Source organism: Cetorhinus maximus, chromosome 22, assembly GCF_964194155.1.
Source record: "Cetorhinus maximus chromosome 22, sCetMax3.hap1.1, whole genome shotgun sequence".
Lineage (NCBI taxonomy): Eukaryota > Metazoa > Chordata > Chondrichthyes > Lamniformes > Cetorhinidae > Cetorhinus > Cetorhinus maximus.
Genome location: NC_135900.1, coordinates 61782544 through 61805703, shown reverse-complemented (window position 1 = coordinate 61805703; position 23160 = coordinate 61782544). Strand labels below are relative to the sequence as shown.

General features: G+C 46.0%; 1 protein-coding gene across 3 annotated transcripts in view; it reads right to left on the bottom strand.

Annotated features, from left to right (window-relative positions):
- kdm5a (lysine demethylase 5A) overlaps positions 1-23160 on the bottom strand; it is a 191501-nt gene that overhangs the window by 137600 nt on the left and 30741 nt on the right. For all 3 annotated transcript variants that reach the window (XM_078568415.1, XM_078568413.1, XM_078568414.1), the window contains one exon: positions 5741-5899. Coding sequence is in view for 2 of the 3 variants with exons in the window: in XM_078568413.1 (XP_078424539.1) it covers positions 5741-5899 (159 nt within the window). In the remaining variant the exon portion in view is untranslated. The remainder of the gene's footprint in view (positions 1-5740; positions 5900-23160) is intronic.

Sequence of the window (23160 nt, the reverse complement as noted above, 5' to 3'; positions counted from 1 at the left end):
TAGGCAAAAGGGAAAAGGAGGTGGGGTAGCTTTGTTAATAAGGGAAGGTATCAGAACAATGGTGAGCAGTGATATAGGTGTCATAGATTTGGGCGGAAATAAGCAATAGGAAGGGGAAGAAGTCACGGGTGGGAGTCGTCTATAGGCCCCCGAAGAGTTGTAGACGAAGTACAAATCTGGAAATAATGGAGGCATATAAGAAGGGTGCAACAACTGTCATGGGTGATTCTAATCAGCATATTGACTGTATAAATCAGACTGGCTGGGGTAACATGGAAGACAAATTTGTAGAGTGCATCAGGGATTGCTTCTTAGAGCAATACATTGCAGAACCTACGCAGGAACAGGCTATTTTAGATCTAGTAATGTGTAACGAGGTAGGATTAATAAGAGATCTCTAGTTAAAGATCCTCTAGGGGATAGTGATCACAACATGGTAGAATTTCAAATTCAGTTTGAGGGCGAGCAACTCGAATCTCAAACCAGTGTCCTCAACTTAAACAAGGACAATTACAGAGGTATGAAGGAGGAATTGTCTAAAGCGGGCTGGGAAAATAGATTAAGGGGAAGGTCAGTGGATGAGCAGTGGCAGACATTTAAGCAGATATTTCATAATACTCAGCAATAATTTATCCCAATCAAAAAGAAGGACTCGATGAGAAGGATGAACCACCCGTGGTTAACAAAGGTGGTCAAGGAGAGTATCCAATCAAAAACTAAGGCATACAAAGCAGCCAAAACTAGTGGCAGGCCAGAGGATTGGGAATTTGTTTTAGGAAGCAGCAGCGGATGACTAAAAAGCTAATAGAGAGGGAAAAAATTGATTATGAAAGTAAATTGGCAAGAAATATAAAAACAAACAGCAAGAGCTTCTACGGGTATATAAAAAGAAAGAGTAGCTAAAGTGAGCGTGGAACCCTTGGAGGATGCGACTAGAGAATTGATATTGTGGAACAGGGAAATAGCAGATAATTTAAACCAATAATTTGCATCGGTCTTCACCGTGGAGGACACTATAAACATTCCAAAGATATCAGATAAGCAAGGAGTTAATGGGAGGAAAGATCTTGTAACAGTCTCTATCATGAGGGACAAAGTATTTGGGAAACTAATGGGACTAAAGGCAGAAAAGTCGCCAGGACCTGATGGCCTGCATCCAAGGGTTTTAAAGTAAGCTGCTGCAGAGGTAGTGGAGGCATTGGTCGAAATATTCCAGAACTCAGTAGATCTGGGAGGGTCCCGGCGGATTGGAAAACCCTGTTCAAGAAGGGAGGGAGACAAAAAGCAGGAAACTATAGGCCAGCCAGCCTAACATCTGTCATTGGGGAAATGCTAGAATCCATTATTAAGGAAGAAATAGCAGGACATTTAGAAAAGCTTAACGTAATCAAACAGAGTCAACCTGGTTTTGTGAAAGGGAAATCATGTTTGACAAATTTGCTAGGGTTCTTTAAGGATTTAACAAGCAGAGTTGATAAAGGGGAACCGGTAGATGTAGTGTATTTGAATTTCCAGAAGGCATTCGAAAAGGTGCCACATAAAAGATTATTGCACAAGATAAGAGCTCACTGTATTAGAGGTAATGTATTCACATGGGTTGAAGATTGGTTAATGCACAGAAGACAAAAGAGTCGGGATTAATGGGTCTTTTTCAGGTTGGAAAGAAGTAACTAGTCGGATGCCACAAGTATTAGTCCTAGGGCCTCAATTATTTACTACTTATATTAATGACTTGAAGGAGGGGGCAGTGTGTAGTGTGTCCAAATTTGCTGACGATAAAAAAATAGGTGGGAGGGCTTGTTGTGATGAGGACATAAGGAATCTGCTAGGGGATATAGACAGGTGATTCTGGGCAAAAACTTGGCATATGAAGTTTAATGTGGGAAAGTGTGAGGTCATGCACTTTGGTAGGAAAAATCAAAAGGCAGACTATTATTTAAATGGAGAGAGACTCTGAAAAAGTGCAGCACAGATGGATCTGGGTGTTCTTGTGCACAAAACACTAAAGGTTAGCATGCAGGTGCAGCAAGTAATTAAGAAGGCAAATGGAATTTTGGCCTGTATTGCTAGGCAGTTGAAGTTTAAAAATAGGGAAGTTTTGTTACAACTGTACAACTGTTGGTGTGGCTGCACCTGGAGTACTGTGTACAGTTTTCATCCCCGTATTTAAGAAATGATATACTGGCATTGGAGGCAGTTCAAAAGAGATTCACAAGGCTAATTTGTGGGATGAAGGGGTTGACTTATCAAGAACGGCTAAAAAGGTTAAGCCTTTATTCATTAGAATTTAGTAGAATGAGGGGTGATCTTATTGAAACGTACAAGATTCTGAGGGGGCTTGACAGAGTAGATGTTGAGAAGGTGTTTCTGCTAGTGGGGGAAATCTCGAACTAGGGGGCATAGTTACAGAATAAGGGGATACTCATTTAAAACTGAGATGCAAAGGAATTTCTTCTCTCAGAGGGTAGTGAATGTCTGGAATTCTCTGCCCCAGAGAGTTGTGGAGGCTAGATCACTGAAAGTATTTAAAAAGGAGGTTCATAGATTTTTGAAATATCAGGGAGTTGAGGGCTATGAGGTGCTGGCACGAAAGAGGAGTTGGGGCCTGGGGCAGATCAGCCATGATCTTATTGAATGGCGGGGCAGGCTTGAGGGGTCAAATGCCCTATTCCTGCTCCTATTTCTTATGTTCTTATGTGTTCCATGGAGTCTGCCATCCATGCTCAGACTGCTGCCATTGTGAATGTGAAACTCAGTGCTCAACAGGGCATGCAGGCTCTCACAGCAGTCTAGCACTCTGCTCCAGTGGATTACTACGATTGCTGAGGGGCTGCCCTGTGGAAGTGTCATTGGCTCCACGAAGCACAAATCTGCTGGATGACAGTGTTTGCGTTTCCGCCACTGCTCTTTCTGTTGCCTCTCAGTGAGCCCAACTGCTGCCACCCATGCCAAGATTGTGCAGTCTGAGACCAGGGCCTCAAGACCCAAGCTGCTTGAGGCCATCCTGTAGTCTTCCCCTTTGAAAGCAAGTGCTACCCCAGCAGTTGCAGCATGGCTGACAAAAGGCTGCAAACTTTCACTGGGGGAGACTGCAGGATGCCCTCGAGCAGCATCGGTCTTGAGGGCCTGGTCTCGGACTGCACAACTTGCATGCGAGAATTAGGCCAGGCAAAGGCACCCACAAGGCAGGCAGTACGAGCATGCATATAGGTGATTGGTTCTTTTGTTTTGTATTTTGGTGCATGGATTGATAAAGTTGTTGAGTGAAGGTTTATACTGTTGGCTTTCATTGACTCAATGTAGACCAAGACTTTGTGACAAAAAGTTCAATATGGATGTATGTTTGGGGAATGCTGGAGAAATTCCTTTTAACCTCACAAGAAGTCCCTTTTGCAGTGTCCAGTTGGGTAACTATTCCTTTTCCTCCTCATCGTGTGTAGTCTATGGCACCACACACCATCGGGAAGCCATTATCCTGGTGAATCCAGGTGCCGTTTCATTCTGCTGCTGTTCCTCTGGGAGAAGTGGATTAAGTTTCCTCTACTTACATACAGTGCCACTTCAACCTCCCTGATGCATCTATGATTAGCAAACTGCAAGATGCCACCTGTTCCTGCCTGGAAGGATGCAATGGCATAGAATAGAGTGATGATGACCATCATGGCCATTGGGAAGGCTGTCCTCACCCTGCTTTGAGGGTCTGGCTGTGTGAAGGCGGTGGCACAACTCTGTGATAACCTCCTTGGTGAAGCAAAGCCTCCTCAAACACTGCTACTGACTTCAGTTGGAGTCATGCGCCTGGAACACGCTCTTTGCAGAGCTTCTCCTCTCTGCCTCCTCCTCTCCATGTCCTGATCATGTTACAGGCCAAGTAGACTGCAGCAACTGCCCCCCCATGTCTATGTAAGCTTCTCCCCCTTACTGTGTGCAGCAAACATCAAATTCCTTCAGTAAATCACCACAGTGCTTCCTCAAACTTTGCCTCAGCAAAAGGAAGGCAAAATCAAAGCTTGTTTCATGGCCCTTTAGTCAACCTCAGAACAGAGCCCACCTTCAGAATTCTTGTTGCTTCAGGAGTGATTAACAACGATACTATCTGCGCATGCATTTACCGATCTGATGTTCTGGCATTGCATCAGCTCGTTCAACTGACACAGGTTGTCTTCAGGGCATATGCAGAGCATCATACACGGAAATCTGTGGTAGGGTCCCTAACACCACTACTCACTCATAGTACAAATGCAAGGAAGTTAAGCTAAGCCTTAATAAAACATTGGTTCAGTCCCAGTTGGCGTGCCGTGTCTGATTCTGAGTACCACACTTCAGGAAGGATGTCAAGGCCTTGGAGAGGGTTCAAAGATGATTTATCAGAAGTCTACCATGTAAGGAGGACGTCCAGTATGTGAAGAGACTTTAGAACAGAGCAATTAATTGTGAGAGATTTTGATATGTGGATTCCCTCTTGTGGGGGAGAGCATAACCAGAGGCCATCGAAATAAGATAGCCACCAAGAAATCCAAGAGGAAATTCAGGAAAAACTTCTTTACCCCAAAGAGCAGTGAGAATGTGGAATTCACCACCATTAAGAGCAGTTGAAGAGAATAGCATAAATGTTTTTAAGGAGAAGCTAGACAAGCAAATGAGGGAGCAGAAAAGAGATAATGATAGATTTAGATGAGGAAAGAAGAGTGGAGGCTTGAGTGGACCATAAACGCTGGCATGGGCTGATTGGGCCGAATGTTCTGTTTCTGTGCTGGATTTCCTATTGTAACACTTTAGATACTTCACAAAAATGAAGGCAGCTTCATTGGATTCAGAACATGGGGGAAAGAACAAGCTGTACATGAACAGGAGCTGGCTCAGTACCTAACCTCTCACATCCACTCGCCTGCCAAAACTCAGTGTCTAGGATTACACAAGAAGAAAGGTGACTGGGGCACTCTTAAAACCACACTCCAGCAAGAGAGTTGGCATCTTCACAGTGGCGGGGGGAACAGAAAACTAGAAGGAAAATATGCTCCACGAGCTGCTAGTTGTATGAGTCAGATGCATGTATGTACAAGGAAGAATTGGTAGGAAATGAAAGACACATGGGAACACCACCACCTGGAAGATCCCCCTCAAAGTCACACACCATCCTGACTTGAAAATATATCATTGCTCCTTCACCATCACTGGGTCAAAATCCGGGAACTCCCTCCCTAACAGCACCATGGGTGTGCCTACACCATAAAGTCTGCAGCAGTTCAAGAAGGCAGCTCACCACCACCTTCTCAAGGGCAATTAGGGTTGGGCAACAAATGCTAGCCCAGCCAGCAAAACCCACATCCTGTAAAAATGAACAAAATAAAAAGGCAGGCTTGAATTTTAAATTTTGTAGTCCAAAATGGAAGGTTTACGTTTCATTCCAAAATATTCAATGCATTCATCACTCATCCTTCCAACAACGGAATAAACTTTCAGCGACATTGTGACCCACTATCAAATTCAAATGCTGCAAAGAAGTCACAATGGGAGAAAAGAAATGCATAATATGCTGCAAAGTATCCTTAATAACATAAACCAATAAATAATAAAAATAAACAGCATGCAGTGGCTCCCTATGATGGAGTCAATATCACAGAAAACGCAATTAATTGAAAAATGACAAGCAGAAAATGGAGTGAATTTAGTAGAACCGAGCATTTTATCACCACTTCAACCCACTGGCAACATGAAAAAAAAACTGCCTGTACCATACCTCAGCCACACACTTGGGACATCGCCAGTCTCCCTTGGGTACATCCACGAGGGGAGGAATGAGACAAAATGTGTGGTAACTATCATCACATCCATCACATAATAGCAAGCGGTCTTCATCATCCCCACGTGCACAGACAAGACAAACGTACAGGTCAATCTGCAAGAGGTAAACAAGCAAGTAAGCAGAAGTTCGATATATGAGCTAAACACATTTGAAACAATGTAATTCAAATAACTCATACTTCTGCATCTTGACTATAAATAATAAAATTCACTACCATTCTGACCACTAACATTTCATACTGAGGAACACCTGCAGTGGCGGCAAATGGACATACTCTCACGCCTGTAAAGTGTTTGCTTCAACTATCATCACTAGGGAGACAAATGTCACTGTCCAGGCTATTGCCATACCGCCATCTAGCAGCATTGACAAATTGGCACTGGATTGCTTCACATATCCAGGCTCCACAATCACCAGCAATCTGTCACTTGATGCTCAGATCAACACATGCATCGTAAAAGCTGGAGCTGTTGTGTCCAAGCTGAGTAAGAGAGTGTGGAACAGCAACCTGACTGAGAACACAAAACTGAGAGTCTACCAAGCCTGCGTCCTCAGCGCACTCCTCTACAGTAGTCAGCCTGGAAAACATATGCCAGGCAAGACAAAAGACTGAACAGGACACTACCCTGAGGAACTCCAGCAGTGATGTCCTGAACTGAGATGACTGACCACCTACAACCACAATGTGCTAGGTATGGCTTCCACCAGCAGCGAGTTTTCCCCCTGACACCCACTGACTCCAGTTTTGCTAGGGCTCCTTGATGCCACACACGGTCAAATGCTGTCCTGATGTCAAGGGCAGTCACTCTCACTTCAGCTCAGGAGTTAAGCTTTTTTGTTCATGTTTGAACCAAGGCTGTAATGAGATCAGGAGCTAAGAGACCCTGACGGAACCCAAACTGAGCATCAGTGAACAGGTTATTGCTAAGCAAGTGCTGCTTGATAGCACTGTTGATGACCCCTTCCAACACTTAACTCATGATCAAGAGTAGAATGATGGGGCGGTAATTGGCCGGGTTAGATTTGTCCTGCTTTTTGTGTGCAGGACATATTTGGACAATTTTTCACATTGCTGGGTAGATGCCTGTGTTGTAGCTATACTGGAACAGCTTGGCTAGGGGCCCAGCAAGTTCTGGAGTACAAGTCTTTAGTATTATTGTCAGTATCCAGTGCCTTCAGCCATTTCTTGACATCACGTGGAATGAATCGGATTGGCTGAAGACTGGCATCTGTGATGCTGGGGTCTGCTAGTTGAGGCCGCGATGGGTCATCCATTCGGCACTTCTGGCTGAAGATTGTTGCAAATGCTTCCGCTTTATTTTTTACACTGATGTGCTGGGCTCCCCCATCATTGAGGATGGGGATATTTGTGGAGCCTCCTCCTCAAGTGAGTTGTTTAATTATCCACCACCATTCATGACTGAATGTGGCAGGACTGCAGAGCTTAGAAACAATACGTTGGTTGTGGAATCACTTAGCTCTGTCTATCGCTTGCTTTATATGCTGTTTGGCATGCAAATATTCCTATGTTGTAGCTTCATTAGGTGGACACCTCATTTTTAGACATGCTGCTCCTGGCGTGCCCTCCTGCGTTCGCCTTTGAAGCAGGATTGATCCCCTGGCTTGGTGGTAATGGTAGAGTGGGGGATATGCCGAGCCAGGAGGTTACAGATTGCAGTTGTATACAATTCTGCTGTTTTGATGGCCCACAGCGTCTTATGCATGGTTGCCCAGTCTCAAGTTGCTGGATCTGTTTGAAATCTATCCCATTTAGCACGGTGGTAGTGCCACACAACACGATGGAGGGTATCTTGAATGTGAAGCTGGGACTTAAAGTCTCCGCAAGGACTGTGCAGTGGTCACTCCTACTGATCCTGTCATGGACCGATGCACTTAAGGCAAGGCAGGTTGGTGAGGTCAAGTTCAAATATGTTTTTCCCTCTTGGTGGTTTCCTCACCACCTGCCACAGATCCAGACAAGCAGTTATGTCCTTTAGGACTCAGCCTGCCTGGTCTATACTGGTGCTACCGAGCCACTTTTGGTGATGGGCATTGAAGTTTCCCACGTAGAGTGCATTCTACGTCCTTGCCACCCTCAGTCCTTCCTCCAAGTGGTGTTCAACATGGAGGAGCACTGATTCAAAAGCTGGAAGGAAAACGATACGTGGTAATCAGCAGGAGGTTTCCTTGCCCATGTTTGACCTGATGCCACAGGACTTCATGGGGTCTGGAGTCGATGTTGAGGACTCCCAGGGTAACCTCCTCCCAACTGTATACCACTGTGCCCGCCACCTCTGCTGGGTCCGTCCTTCCAGTGGGATAGGACATAGCCAGGGAGCATGGTGGTGGTGCCTGGGACATTATCTGTAAGGTATGATTCCATGAGAATGACTATGTCAGGCTGTTGCTTGACTAGTCTGTGAGGCAGCTCTCCCAATTTTGGCACAAGCCCCCAGATGTTAGTAAGGAAGACTTTGCATGGTCGACAGGGCTGAGCTTAAAATTGCCATTTCTGTTTCAGGTCCCCTGGGTCTCTGGATTATTAGTCCAGTGACAATACCACTACGCCACCCCCACCCCTTTGTGAGTTATCCACTTTGGTATAAAAAACAGAAAGGCAGAGTATTTCTTAAACAGTGAGGGGTTGATGTCCAAAGGGACCTGGGTGTCCTTGCTCATAAATCACTAAAAACTAGCATGTCAGGGCAGCAAGCAATTAGGAAGACAAATGGCCTTCATCGCAAGGAGATTTGAGTAGAGGAGTAAAGGTGTCCTGTTGCAATTATATAGAGTCTTGGTGAGATCATATGGGTAGTGTGAGAGAGTTTTGGTCTCCTTATCCAAAGAAGGATGTACTTGCCATTGAGCAAGTGCAACGGAGGTTCACCAGGGTAATCGCAGGGATGGCAGGATTGTTTTATCAGGAGAGGTTGAGGAGACTGGGCCTCCCAGTCTACCCTAACATGGAGTTTCAAAGAATGAGAGGTGATCTCATTGAAACTTACAAAACTCTTTCAGGGCGTGACAGTGTAGGTGTGGATAGGATGTTTCCCCTGACTGGTGAGTCTAGAACCTGGGCACACAGTCTCAGAATAAGGGGCAGGCTGTTTAAGACTGAGATGAGGAGGTATTTCTTCACTCAGTGGTGAACCTTTGGAATTCTCCATCCCAAAGGGCTGTGAAAGCTCAATTGTTGAGCATATTCCAGACAGAAATCGATAGGTTTCTGGATACTGATGACACCAAGGGATAAGTGGGGAAAATGGCGTAGAGCTAGATGATCAGCCATGATCTGTTTAAATGGTGAAGCAGGCTTCACAGGCTGAATGGCTTAACCCTGCTCCTATTTCCTATGTCCCTACTAAAAAAATCATAACTACCAGTAGCTTCAGGATGGCATAGATAAATAAAGAGGTTGGAAACAAAATAAAATTGAGGGGTGTCTATGTGGACTATAATATTGTAGCAATGAAAAATCTAAAGGAGAACATGAGAAAATAATAAGGTCATGCAATAGTAAGGGAACAAGAAAATAAAGGAGCATCAAAAGAGATTTTACAAGAATATCAGTAACCTGTAGATGATAACTTAAGCAGTGGAAATATTTAAGAAGTACTTCGCATTTCTTTTACTAAATACAAGGGTATCGAAGAGGAGATAAATTCTGAAGTGGCTGTGAGCAAGTTAGGTGATATAATGGATGAGAGGAAAATGTTAGATGAATTTGCCAAGCTAAAGGAGTGCAAAATTCCAGGGTCGACAGGATACATCCTGGAATTTAGAGGGAGATGAAGGAGGAGACTGCCAAGACCCTCAGATTCTATTAAGGGTGGATGTGTATCAGAGCACTGGAGGATGGCCAACGTAGGACCCATTTTTAAAAGAGGGAAATAAAGCCAAATCAGATGACAGGCCAGTGAGCTGTACACCTGTGGTGGGGGAAAATATTAGGATCTATAATTAAGGATGAAATTCCCACGTAACTACATAAAAAGTCAGCAGGCATTTCAAAAGAAACAATCATACTCAACAAATCTCAAAACCCTCTTTTGAAGGTTAACAAACATGCTAGATAGGAAAATGCAGGGGGTGTTGTGTACATGCACGTGCAGAATGTCTTTGACAAGGTACTACATGGGACATTATTAAAGATGATTAAGTGGTACGGATTTCTGGAGTGATTACATTAAGTTAGATGCCAACAAAGCAACGATCACTGCCCCTCTCCACAGCCACCTCCAGAATATGTGTTCAATTATGAACAAGGACTTTGTTAACTAATGTGGATGACTGCATTGATATATTGGCCTTGATCTGGAAATCTGGCTCATGGTTAATGATACCATCCCATTTACAGGGAAGAGTGTCCTGCAGTCAGCATCGCAGTGAAACAGCCTGGGAAGAGTGTTCGGCAGTCAGCATCGCAGTGAAGCAGTCACTTCAAAAAGTGACATCAGCACAAAGGTGAGGGCTGACCGGTGAGTAGTGGGTAAGTGTTTTTCTCCAGTACTTTTTCTCCAATAGATTAAACTAAGGAAAGGTAAGGGTTCTAGTTTTTATTTAAAGTACATAAATAATTTAACATTTGTTTCTTACTGTATTTAACTTAAAGGGGTTTTTTTCTCAACTAGAGGCATAGCAGGGCAGGTCAGTCCCATGTTATGTACCGCCTGCATCATGTAGGGAGTCCTAGACGCTCCTTGTGCTCTGACCAACCACATGTGCAGGAAGTGCCACCAGCTGCAGCTACTTGAGCTCCATGTTTCGGAGCTTGAGCAGCAGCTGGAGGCGCTGAGGTGCAGCCACGAGGCTGAGAGTTTCATGGATAGCACATGTTTAGATGTGGTCACCCCAGAGCTTAGGGAAGTGCAGACTGAGAGGGAATGGGTGACCATCAGTCAGGAGAAAGGTGTCAGGCAGGTTGTCAGGAAATCCCCAGGGCACATCTCACTCAAGAACCGCTTTTCTGTGTTGGAAAACGGTGGGAGTGACGGTTCCTCTGAGGAATGCAGCCATGCTCATGGCACTGTGAGTGGCTCAGCTGCACAGGGGGGAGAGGAAAAAGAGGAGAAGAGCAATAGTGGTAGGAGACTCAATAGTAAGGAGGACAGACAGGCGTTTCTGCAGCCGTAGGCGTCACTCCAGGATGGTATGTTGCCTCCCTGGTGCCAGGGTCAAGGATGTCACTGAACGGCTGCAGGGCATTCTAAAGAGGGAAGGCAAATAGACAGAGATCGTGGTACATATTGGTCCCAACAGCATAGGTAGAAAGAGGGATGAGGCCCTGTAAGCAGAATTTAGGGAGCTAGGAAACAGATTAAAAACAGGGTGCTGGCAGGGTGATGGGATTCTGAGAGGAGGTTCAGCAGGGGTAGATGCACAGCCAAAACTAGATGAGAGAGCAAGTGAGTCTGGAAGGCATAGAAATTCTAGGCCAGTTAAGGCACAAGGGAGTTTGACAAAGTTGGATGGTATTTATTTTAATGCAAGGAGTCTGACTAATAAGGCAGAAGAGTTGAGGGCACAAATTAACACATGGATGTATGATGTCATTGCTGTCACAGAGACATGGTTGAGAGAGGGGCAGGATTGGCAGCTCAATATTGCCAGATATAGGGTCTTCAGGCGAGACAGGGAAGGATGTAAAAGAGGAGGCAGTATCGCAATATTGATCAGGGAATCAATTACAGTAGTAAGGAGGGAACACATCTTAGAAGGCTCCTTAAAAGAAGCCATATGGGTCCAACAGAAAAACAAAAAGGGAGCAATCATATTGCTGGGAAGTACTATAGGCTCCCAAACAGTCAGGGAGAAATAGAAGAGCAGATATGTAGGCAAACATCAGGGAAGTTTAAAAATAATAGGGTAGTAATAGTGGGGGATTCAACTTCCCCAACATTAACTGGGTTAGTCATAGTGTGATAGGTTTAGAGGGAGCGGAACTCTTAAAATGCATCCAGGAGAGCTTTTTAAGCCAGTACCTAGAAGGTCCTACAAGAGAGGGGGCGGTCCTGGACTTAATTTTAGGGAATGAAGCTGGGTAAGTGGAAGAGGTATCAGTGGGGGAGCGTTTTGCAGATAGTGATCATAACTCCGTTAGATTCAAGGTTGTTATGGAAAAGGACAAGGATGGGCCATAAATCAGAGTTCTAAATTGGGGGAGAATCGATTTTAATAAGATCAGATATGATTTGGCCAGAGTGGACTGGGAACAGCTACTTGTAGGTAAAACTGCATCAGAGCAGTGGGACTCATTCAAGGAGGAAATAGGGACAGTACACGGCAAACATATTCCAGTAAAGACAAAGGGTGGGACAAAGAAATCCAGGGAACCCTGGATGTTGAGGGATATACAGGATTGGATAAAGAGAAAAAGGGAGGCTTATGGCAGCTACCGAGGGCTCAAAACAGCAGAAGCCCTAGACGAGTATAGAATATGTAGGGGGAAACTTAAAAAGGAAATTTGGAAAGCAAAAAGGGGGCATGAAAAAACATTGGCAGGTAAAATAAAGGAAAATCCAAAGTTATTTTACAAGTACATTAGAGGATAACTAGGGAAAGAGTAGAGCCCATTAAGGACCATAGTGGTAATTTGTGTGTGGAGCCGGAAGACGTAGGTAGGGTTCTAAATGAATACTTTGTGTCAGTGTTCACAAGTGAGAGGGACGACATGGGTATGGAAATCAGGCAGAAGGACTGTGCTAGAATTAAAGAAATTAGCACAGAAAGGGGAGAAGTTCTAAGTGGCCTGGCAGGCTTAAAAGTAGATAAATCTCCAGGCCCGGATGAAATGCATCAGAGGCTGTTGAGTGAGGCAAGGGAGGAGATAGCAGGGGCACTGGCAATTATTTTCAATACCTCTCTGGCCACAGGAGAGGTGCCAGAGGACTGGAGGACAGCCAATGTGGTACCATTATTCAAGAAGAGAGGAATGAATAAACCAGGGAACTACAGGCCAGTCAGTCTAACCTCAGTGGTGGGAAAACTATTGGAAGCAATTCTGAGGGACAAAATTAATCTACACTTGGAGAGGCAGGGATTAATCAAGGACAGTCAGCATGGTTTTGTTAAGGGGAGGTCACATCTGATCAATTTGATTGAATTTTTCGAAGAGGTGACCAGGTGTGTAGATGAGGGCAATGCATTTGACATAGTCTACTTGGACTTCAGCAAAGCTTTTGATAAGGTCCCGCACTGGAGACTGATAACGAAGGTAAGAGCCCATGGGATCCAAGGCAATTTGGCAAATTGGATCCAGAATTGGCTGAGTGGCAGGAAGCAGAGGGTGATGGTCGAGGGGTGTTTTTGAGACTGGATGCCTATGTCCAGTGGGGGTCCACAGGGATCGGTGTTGGGTCCCTTGCTATTTGTGGTATACATAAACGATTTAGACTTGAATGTAGGAGGGTTGATCCGCAAGTTCGCGGATGACACGAAAATTGGTGGGGTGGTAAATAGTGAGGAGGATAGCCTTAGATTACAGGAGGATATAGACGAGCTGGTCAGTGGCAAATGGAATTTAATCCGGGTAAGTGTGAGGTGATGCACTTGGGCAGGACAAACAAGGCATGGGAATATACGATGAATGGTAGCACCCTGGGAAGCACCGAGGATCAGAGAGACTTTGGTGTACATGTCCACCGGTCCCTCAAGGTAGCCGGACAGGTAGATAAGGTGGTTAAGGCGGCATATGGGATACTTGCCTTTATTAGGTGAGGCACAGAATATAAGAGCAGGGAGGTTATGCTGGAACTGTATAAAACGCTGGTTAGGCCACAGCTAGACTGTTGTGTGCAGTTCTGGAATCCGCATTATAGGAAAGATGTGATTGCACTAGAGAGAGTGCAGAGGAGATTTACTAGAATGTTGCCTGGGCTGGAGAGATTGGGTAGGCTGGGGTTATTTTCCCTGGAGCAGAGGAGATTGAGGGGAGACCTGATTGAGGTATATAAAATTATGAGGGGCATAGATAGGGTAAACAGGAAGGAACTTGTCCCCTTGGTGGAGGGATCAATAACCAGGGGGCATAGATTTAAGGTAAGGGGCAGGAGGTTTAGAGGGGATGTGAGCAAGAATTTTTTCACCCAGAAGGTGGTGGGAATCTGGAACTCACTGCCTGAAAGAGTGGTAGAGGCAGAAACCCTCATAACATTTAAGAAGTATTTGGATGTGTGCTTGCGATGCCATGGCATACAAGGCTATGGGCCGAGTGCTGGAAAATGGGATTAGAATAGTTAGGTACTTGTTTGACCGGTGCAGACTCGATGGACCGAAGGGCCTTCTTCTGTGCTGTAGACCTCTATGACTCTACACTGAAACCTCCCCTCCTGGTTATATCTTCTAACACCAGCCTCACACAGAATGTTGTGGTGGCAGTATGGCCCTTAAATTCATATCACACCTTGATCTGTCCCTCAACTCCTCTGGCACCTTCCCCTCCTTACAGCACCTCACATTGTCCCACTCTTCTCAGCCCTCCCTTAAAATTCCTTCAAATAAAAGGATGTGATAAATGGACACTTGAATAATAGTGATCTGATTAGGCATAGCCAACATGAGTTTATGAATGGGAAATCATGTTTGACGAACCTGTTGGGAGGTTTTTGAGGATGCTACTAACAGAATTGATCGCGGGGACATAGTATACTTGGATTTTCAGAAGGCTTTTTTGATAAAGTCTCCCACAGCAGGTTGGTTAGCAAAATGAAAACACATGGGATAGGAGGCAATATACTGGCATGGATTAAGGATTGGTTAACAGGCAGAAAATAGAGTAGGAATAAATGGGTCACTCGTGTTGGCAGGCTGTGACTAGTGGGGTACCAAAAGGATCAGTACTTGGACTTTAGCTGTTCACAATATTTATCAATGATTTGGATGTGGATGACACAAAGCTAGGCGGGAATGTGTGTTTTGGGGAAGATGCAAAACAGCTTCAAGAAGATTTGAGCAGACTTAGCGAATGAGCAAGAACATGGCAGATGGAATATAATGTGGAAAAATGTGAGGTTATCCACTTTGGCAGAAGGAACAGATGTGCAGAGTATTTCCTAAATGCTAAGAGATTAGAAAGTGTAGATGTACAAAGGGACCCAGGTGTTCTTGTGCATAAGTCACTGAAAGCTAACATGCAGGTGCCGCAGGAAACTCGGAAGGCTAATGGAATGTTAGCCTTTATCACAAGAGGATTTGAGTACAGGGGTCGTGAAGTCTTGCTTCAATTGTATAGAAGCTTGGTTAGACTGCACATGGAGTAGTGCGTGCAGTTTTGGTCCCCTTACCCAAGGAAGGATGTTATTGCCATAGAGGGAGTGCAACACAGGTTCACCAGACTTGTTCCCGGGATGGTGGGACTGTCTTATGAAGAGAGATTGGGGAAACTGGGCCTGTATTCTCTAGAGTTTGAAGAATGACAGGTGATCTCATTCAAACCTACAAAACACAAAGGAATAGACAGGGCAGATGCAGGTAAGATGCTTCCCCTGGTTGGGGAGTCTAGAACCAGGGTACACAATTTCACTTAGGACAAATATTTTTACTCAGAGGGTAGTGAATCTTTGGAATTCTCTATCTTAGATGGCTGAGGAAGCTCAGTCATTGAGTGTGTTTGAAGCAGAGATTAACATATCTAATTTTTTTATATTATTCATTCATGGGATGTGGGCATCGCTGGTTAGGCCAGCATTTATTGCTCATCCCCAATTGCCCTTGAGAAGGTGATGGTGAGCTGCTGCAGCCCATGTGGCACAGGTCGACCCACAGTGCTGTTAGGAACAGAGTTCAAGGATCTTGACCCAGCGACAGTGAAGGAACAGCGATATATTTCTAAGTCAGGGTGGTGAGTGACTTGGAGGGGAACTTCCAGGTGGTGGTGTTCCCATCTATCCGCTGCCCTTGTCCTTCTAGATGGTAGCAGTCGTGGGTTTGGAAGGTGCTGTCTAAGGAGCCTTGGTAAGTTCCTGCAATGCATCTTGTAGATGGTCCACACTGCTGCTACTGTGCATCAGTGCTGGAGGGAGTGAATGTTTGTGGGTGGGGTGCCAATCAAGCAGGCTGCTTTGTCCTGGATGGTGTCAAGCTTCTTGAGTGTTGTTGGAGCTGCACTCATCCAGGCAAGTGGGGAGTATTCCATCACACTCCTGACTTGTGCCTTGTAGATGGCGGACAGGTTTTCGGGAGTCAGAAGACGAGTTACTCACTGCAGGATTACTAGCCTCTGACCTGCTCTTGTAGTCATAGTATTTACGTAGCTAGTGCAGTTCAGTTTCTGGTCAGTGGTAACCCCCAGGAATTTGATATTGGGGATTTCAGCGAATTTAAGGTCAAGAGGCGATAGTTAGATTCTCTCTTGTTGGAGAGTTTCTGGTCAATGGTAACCCTTAGGATGTTGATAGTGGGGATTTCAGCGATGGTAATGCCATTGAATGTCAAGGGTCGATGGTTGGATTCTCTCTTGTTGGAGATGGACATTGCCTGGCACCACTGTTACTTGCCACTTGTCGGCCCAAACCTGGGTACTGTCCAAGTTTTGCTGCATTTGGACATGGACTGCAATGACAAAGGGATGGGGATATTGTGGGAAAGAAGTTATGAAGTGGATGGTCAAACATGGTCGTATTGAATGACGGAGCAGACTTGACAGGCTGAATGGCCTACTCCTGCTGCAACATCCAATGTTCCTAAAATCCTTGTTCTCTCCAACCCCAACCAAATCCGCACCAAGTTTCTTATCATCCCTTCTTTCATCGCTCCGCACCTTGACTTTTCATTCTCAGTGGTTTCAACCTCTATCAACTCTTCTGATTTCATTGCCCTCTTGTCCTCCCTGAACTTCTCCCTCCATATAATCTCTCCTACCATATTCACAGCCACCCCTTCAACCTTGCCATCTCACAAGACTTTTCCATTCCCATTGCTTCACTCACAGATAAGGCCACTTCTGATTACTTCCATCTGTCCCTCACATTCTCCCTTCTAACCTCACTTCTTTAAAGTTTGCTGCCCTTGTTCTTCTAGATGGTAGAGGTCACAGAGGTTTGGAAGGTGGCTTGGCGAGTTGCTGTAGTGCACCTTGTAGATGGCATATACTGCAGTTTATCCGATTCGAGCTCCATGCCCATTAGGGCAGCATTAACAGCAGCTAGGTGGCCAGAATTCTAGTGCCTGATAATGGCTCTACAGCATCAACATGGGGAGGCGATGGCGTACTGGTATTGTCACTGGACTAGTGTTCCAGAGACCCAGCATAATGCTCTGGGGACCCAGGTTCGAATCCCACCATGGCAGATGTTGAAATCTGAATTCAATAAAAATCTGGAATTGAAAGTCTGGTGATCACAATGAAACTATGGCCGATTGTTGTAAAAACCCATCTGGTTCATTAATGCTCTTTAGGGAAGCTCTGGTCTGGCCTACATGTGACTCCAGACCCACAGCAATGTGGTTGACTCTTAAATGCCCTCTGAACAAGGGCAATTTAGGATGGGCAATAAATGCTGGCCTAGTCGGCCACGCCCACATCCCTTAAATGAATTTTTAAAAACCCATTAACGAGCTAAACTGCCTGGTCAGTCATCTACCATTCCTTGGAATACTGTAGCCCTGCATGGCTCTTTAAATTCCCCAAGTGTGGCACAGAGAATTCATTTTGTTAAAATATCCCACATTAATGTGCTGGAGCCAATGATCACAGTGTGATCCCACCGCTCTACACTGCCACTCCTCCAAGGTATCACACAACTCTGCTATCTGCTTGGAACTGGGGAGTTCAGACCAGGTACTGGAACACTACCTTGTTGGTCTGAAAATCCATGGTGATTCTTTTTCTATTTCATAAGCCAAAGCAATCCTGTCACTCTAAACTGGACCATCAGAACCCCTTATTTTGATTCCAGCCAGTAGCTCTTACACAGGTTTATTGAAACAGAAAATGCTATAAAAAACATCTAGGTCAGTAATCATGTGTGGAGCAAACAGACAAGCTAACATTCATGCATGGACCATAAGTACAGATGAACAGGAACCAGAGATGAACAGCATTTAATGGGAAGGCTTTGGAGAGCGGAGGAGACATTGAACAGGAGGAACAAATGAACAGAAGGAGGCCACTCAGCCCCTGAAGCCTGTTCTGCCATTCATTGAGATAGTGGTTGATCCATGACCTAACTCCATGAATCCGCATTTGCCCCATAACCCTTAATAACTTTGGTTAAAATTTTATTAATCTCAACTTTAAAATTAACAACTAATCAATTCGTTTGTGGAAAGTTCCAGATTTCTACCACCCTTTGCATGAAGAACTGTTTCGTAATTTCATTCCGACAAGTTCTGGCTCCATTTTTTTGACAATGCCTCCTAGAACTAGACTCCCCAACTAACATGAATAGTTTCTCCAAATTTACCCTCTGTTCCCCTAATATCTTGAATGCTTTGATCAAATTAACCCGAACTGTCTAAATTCCAGGGAATACATTCCTAGTTTGTTTAATCTCTCCTTATAGCTTAATACTTGGGGGTCCAGGTATCATTCTTTAAAATCTACACTGAATTTGCTCCAAGGGCAATATATCCTTCCTAAGATGTGGTATCCAGAGTTGCTTACTGTACTCCAAGTGTGGTCTAACCAGTGCTTTATATAGCTGAACCATGGCTTGGACTCCTTTTATTCCAGTTCTCTAGATATAAAGGCCAGCATTCCAGTCGCCTTAATTATTTTTCGTACCTGTTCATGGCATTTCAATGATCTATATACCAAAAATAGCCCCCCTCCCCACTCAACCCCAACAAGTCTCTTTGGATCTCCACGGCTTCTAGCTTTTCACCATTCAGAAAGTACCATGTGAGGTCATCCACTTTCAATAGAACATTTGCCAACTGTCATGGACAGAATGTATGTGCTCTCCTACTGCCTGTAATCAGTATTTTTTCAATATTTTTAATTTTGTAATCACTATTTTTTCAATATTTTTAATTAAAAATATTTTTCCCAATTAAATAATTCAGCAGCAAGCTTTTGTGATATTAAAATTAAAGGTGGTGGTTTTTGAGGATAGGCAGAGATATCTTTCATACACAGTAATCAGCCTGTCCTATCTCTCACACACACAGTAATCAGCCTGTCCCCTTCTCACACACACACAGTAATCAACCTGTCCCCTTCACACCAACAGTAATCAGCCTGTCCCCTCCACACCACATACACAGTAATCAGCCTGTCCCCTTCACACCACGCAGACAGTAATAAGCCTGTCCCCTTCACACCATAGACACACAGTAATCAGCCTGTCCCCTTCATACCAACAGTAATCAGCCTGTCCCCTCCACACCACATACACAGTAATCAGCCTGTCCCCTTCACACCACACAGACAGTAATAAGCTTGTCCCCTTCACACCATAGACACACATTAATCAGCCTGTCCCCTTCATACCAACAGTAATCAGCCTGTCCCCTCCACACCACACATACACAGTAATCAATAAGCTTCTTCCTTGAATAGAGGCCCGAACATCACCATCCACCACCACTCCCCTCCACCTGGATGAACTTGTTCTCTCACTGAACAATTTCTCCTTAAACTTGTTTCACTTCCTCCAAATAAAAGGTGTGGCTATGGGGACCCGCATGGGTTCCAGTTATGCCTGTCTCTTCATGGTGTCTGTGGAACATTCCTTGTTCCAGTCCTACTCAGGCCCCCTCGATGACTGCTTCGGTGCCACTTCATGCTCTCGTCTGGACTTGGAAAAATTTATCAATTTTGCTTCCAATTTCCACCCCTCTATCACTTTCACATGGTCCATCTCCAACACTTCCCTTCCCTTCCTTGATCTCCCTGTCTCCCATTTCTGGTGATAGACTGTCCACCAATATTCATTACAAGCCCACCAACTCCCACAGCTACCTCGACTACAGCTCCTCACACCCCGCTTCCTGTAAGGACTATATCCCATTCTCTCAGTTCCTTTGCTTCCATCACACCCGTTCCGATGATGCCACTTTCCAAAACTACGCTTCTAACATGTCTTCCTTAACCAAGGTTTCCCCCCAACTGTGGTTGACAGGGCCCTCAGCTGTGTGTGACCCATCTCCCGCGGATCGGACCTCACACCTTCCTCTCCCTCCCAGAACCATGATAGGGTCTCCCTTGTCCTCACTTTTCACCCCAGTATCTTCCGCATTCAAAGGATCATCCTCCGCCATTTCCGCCAACTCCAGCATGATGCCATCACCAAACACATCTTCCCTTCACCCCGTCAGCATTCCGTAGGGACCATTCCCTCCAGGACACCCTGGTCCACTCCTCCATCACCCCCAACACCTCATTCCCTTCCCACGGCACCTTCCCATGCAATCACAGGAGGTGCAACACCTGCCCCTTTACTTCCTCCCTCCTCACCGTCCAAGGGCCCAAACACTCCTTTCAAGTGAAGCACCTCCTTCAAATTGGTCGACTGCATCTGCTGCTCCCAATGTGGTCTCCTCTACATTGGGGAGAGCAAACTCCCCAATGGGTAACCACTTTGCGGAACACCTCCAATCTGTCTGCAAGCATGACCCAGACCTTCCTGTCGCTTGTAATTTCAACACTCCACCCTGCTCTCATGCCCACATATCTGTCCTTGGCCTACTGCAATGTTCCAGTGAAGCTTAACCCAAACTGAAGGAAAACATCTCATCTTCCGATCAGGCACTTTACAGCCTTCCAGGCTTAACATCGAGTTCAACAACTTCAGTCCATGGACTCTCTCCTACATTCTCACCCACTTTTTTTAATCCTGTTTTTTCTACATTCATTTTTAATCCACTTACTTTTATTTATCTGTGGCTTTATTCCATTTTCTATCCTTTTTTTCCTCACCACCACCCTCCCCCCACCCATTCCCTACAGGACCGTCTGTTACTTGTCCCATGTTGTTCTTTCACACAATGCTACCCTTGTTCTACTATTTCAGAGGGCGGTAGTGAGAAGTGACTGAGAAGCATTCTGGGAGAAGTCAGCGCAGTCACTGCAACTCAGAAGGGGGTCGAGGAGAAGGACCCTTTCACTCAACAGCAGGAAGAGCATCCAACAGAGGATGGTAGTGAGAAGTGACTGAGAAGCATTCTGGGAGAAGTACTAAGAGGGGTAGATGAAGTGAGAGATCTTGGTGTACAAGTACACAGGTCCCTGAAGGCAGCAGTTCAAGTAGACAAGGTTGTAAAGAAGGCATATGGAATGCTCTCCTTCATTGGCAGAGGTATAAAATATAAAAGTAAGGATATAATATTGGAATTGTATAAAACACTGGTGAGGCCACAACTGGAGTATTGTGTGCAGTTCTGGTCACCACATTACAGGAAGGACGTAATAGCTCTGGAGAGAGTGCAGAGGAGGTTTACAAGAATGTTGCCAGGGTTAGAAAAGTGTAGCTACGAGGAGAGATTGGATAGTTTGGGGTTATTTTCCTTAGAACAAAGAAGGCTGAGAGGTGACTTGGTTGAGGTATACAAAATTATGAGGGGAATAGATAGAGTGGACAGGATAAAATTGTTTCCCTTGATGGAGAATTCTAGAACCAGGGGACATGGATTCAAGATAAGTGGTAGAAGGTGTAGGGGGCGGGGCACATGAGGAAGAACTTTTTTACGTAGAGGGTAGTGGGTGTCTGGAATTCGCTGCCCAAGTTGGTGGTAGAGGCAGAAACTCTAAACTCTTTTAAAAAGTACCTGGATCTGCACCTAAAGTGCTGTAAACTACAGGGCTATGGGCTGGTTGCAGGAAGGTGGGATTAGAAAGGGCACCTGGGTGTCCTCGGGTTGGCATGGACAAGATGGGCCGAATGGCCTCCTTCTGTGCTGTAACTTTTCTATGGTTCATTATCACATTCTGCTTTCTTACCTTTATACCACTATCAGCACCTTTTTAGCATTAACTACTACCACTAACACTCCCTTTGTCCTTTAGTTCATGACATCTTTGTCAATCCCTCCTTTGTCCCCACTTATCGCTGGCCTTCTATCCAGCTCCACCAGCCTCACCCCACTTAAACAGTATAACTTTCATCAAATTTTCACTTCTCTTCAGCTCATACGGACTCGATATGTTAACTCTGTTTCTCTCTCCACAGATGCTGCTAGACCTGAGCTTTTCCAGCATTTTCTGTTTTTAACTCAGATTTCCAGCATCCGCAATATTTTGCTTTTACAAAGTCCCCTACACAGCCCCACACACAGGAATCAGCCTGTCCCCATCTCTCTCACACGCGCACGGTAATCAGCCCGTCCTCTACATGCGCACGCGCGGTAATCAGCCCGTCCTCGACACGCGCACGCGCGGTAATCAGCCCGTCCCCTACACACACACACGGTGATCAGCCCGTCCCCTACACACGCACGGTAATCAGCCCGTCCCCTACACGCACGGTAATCAGCCCGTCCCCTACACGCACGGTAATCAGCCCGTCCCCTACACGCACGGTATTCAGCCCGTCCCCTACACGCACGGTGATCAGCCCGTCACCTACACGCACGGTGATCAGCCCGTCCCCTACACGCACGGTGATCAGTCCGTCCCCTACACGCGCACACACGGTGATCAGCCCGTCCCCTACACGCACGGTAATCAGCCCGTCACCTACACGCACGGTATTCAGCCCGTCCCCTACACGCACGGTAATCAGCCCGTCACCTACACGCACGGTGATCAGCCCGTCCCCTACACGCACGGTGATCAGCCCGTCCCCTACACGCACGGCGATCAGCCCGTCCCCTACACACACACACACGGTGATCAGCCCGTCCCCTACACCCGCACGGTGATCAGCCCGTCCCCTACACGCATGGTGATCAGTCCGTCCCCTACACACGCACGGCGATCAGCCCGTCCCCTACACGCACGGTGATCAGCCCGTCCCCTACACGCACGGTGATCAGCCCGTCCCCTACACACGCACGGTGATCAGCCCGTCCCCTACACACACACGGTGATCAGCCCGTCCTCTACACACGCACCCGCACGGTGATCAGCCCGTCCCCTACACGCACGGTGATCAGCCCGTCCCCGACACGCACGGTGATCAGCCCGTCCCCTACACACACACGGTGATCAGCCCGTCCCCTACACGCACGGTAATCAGCCTGTCCCCTACAGGCACGGTATTCAGCCCGTCCCCTACACGCACGGTATTCAGCCCGTCCCCTACACGCACGGTATTCAGCCCGTCCCCTACACGCACGGTATTCAGCCCGTCCCCTACACGCACGGTATTCAGCCCGTCCCCTACACACACACACACGGTGATCAGCCCGTCCCCTACACGCACGGTAATCAGCCCGTCCCCTACACGCACGGTAATCAGCCCGTCCCCTACACGCAC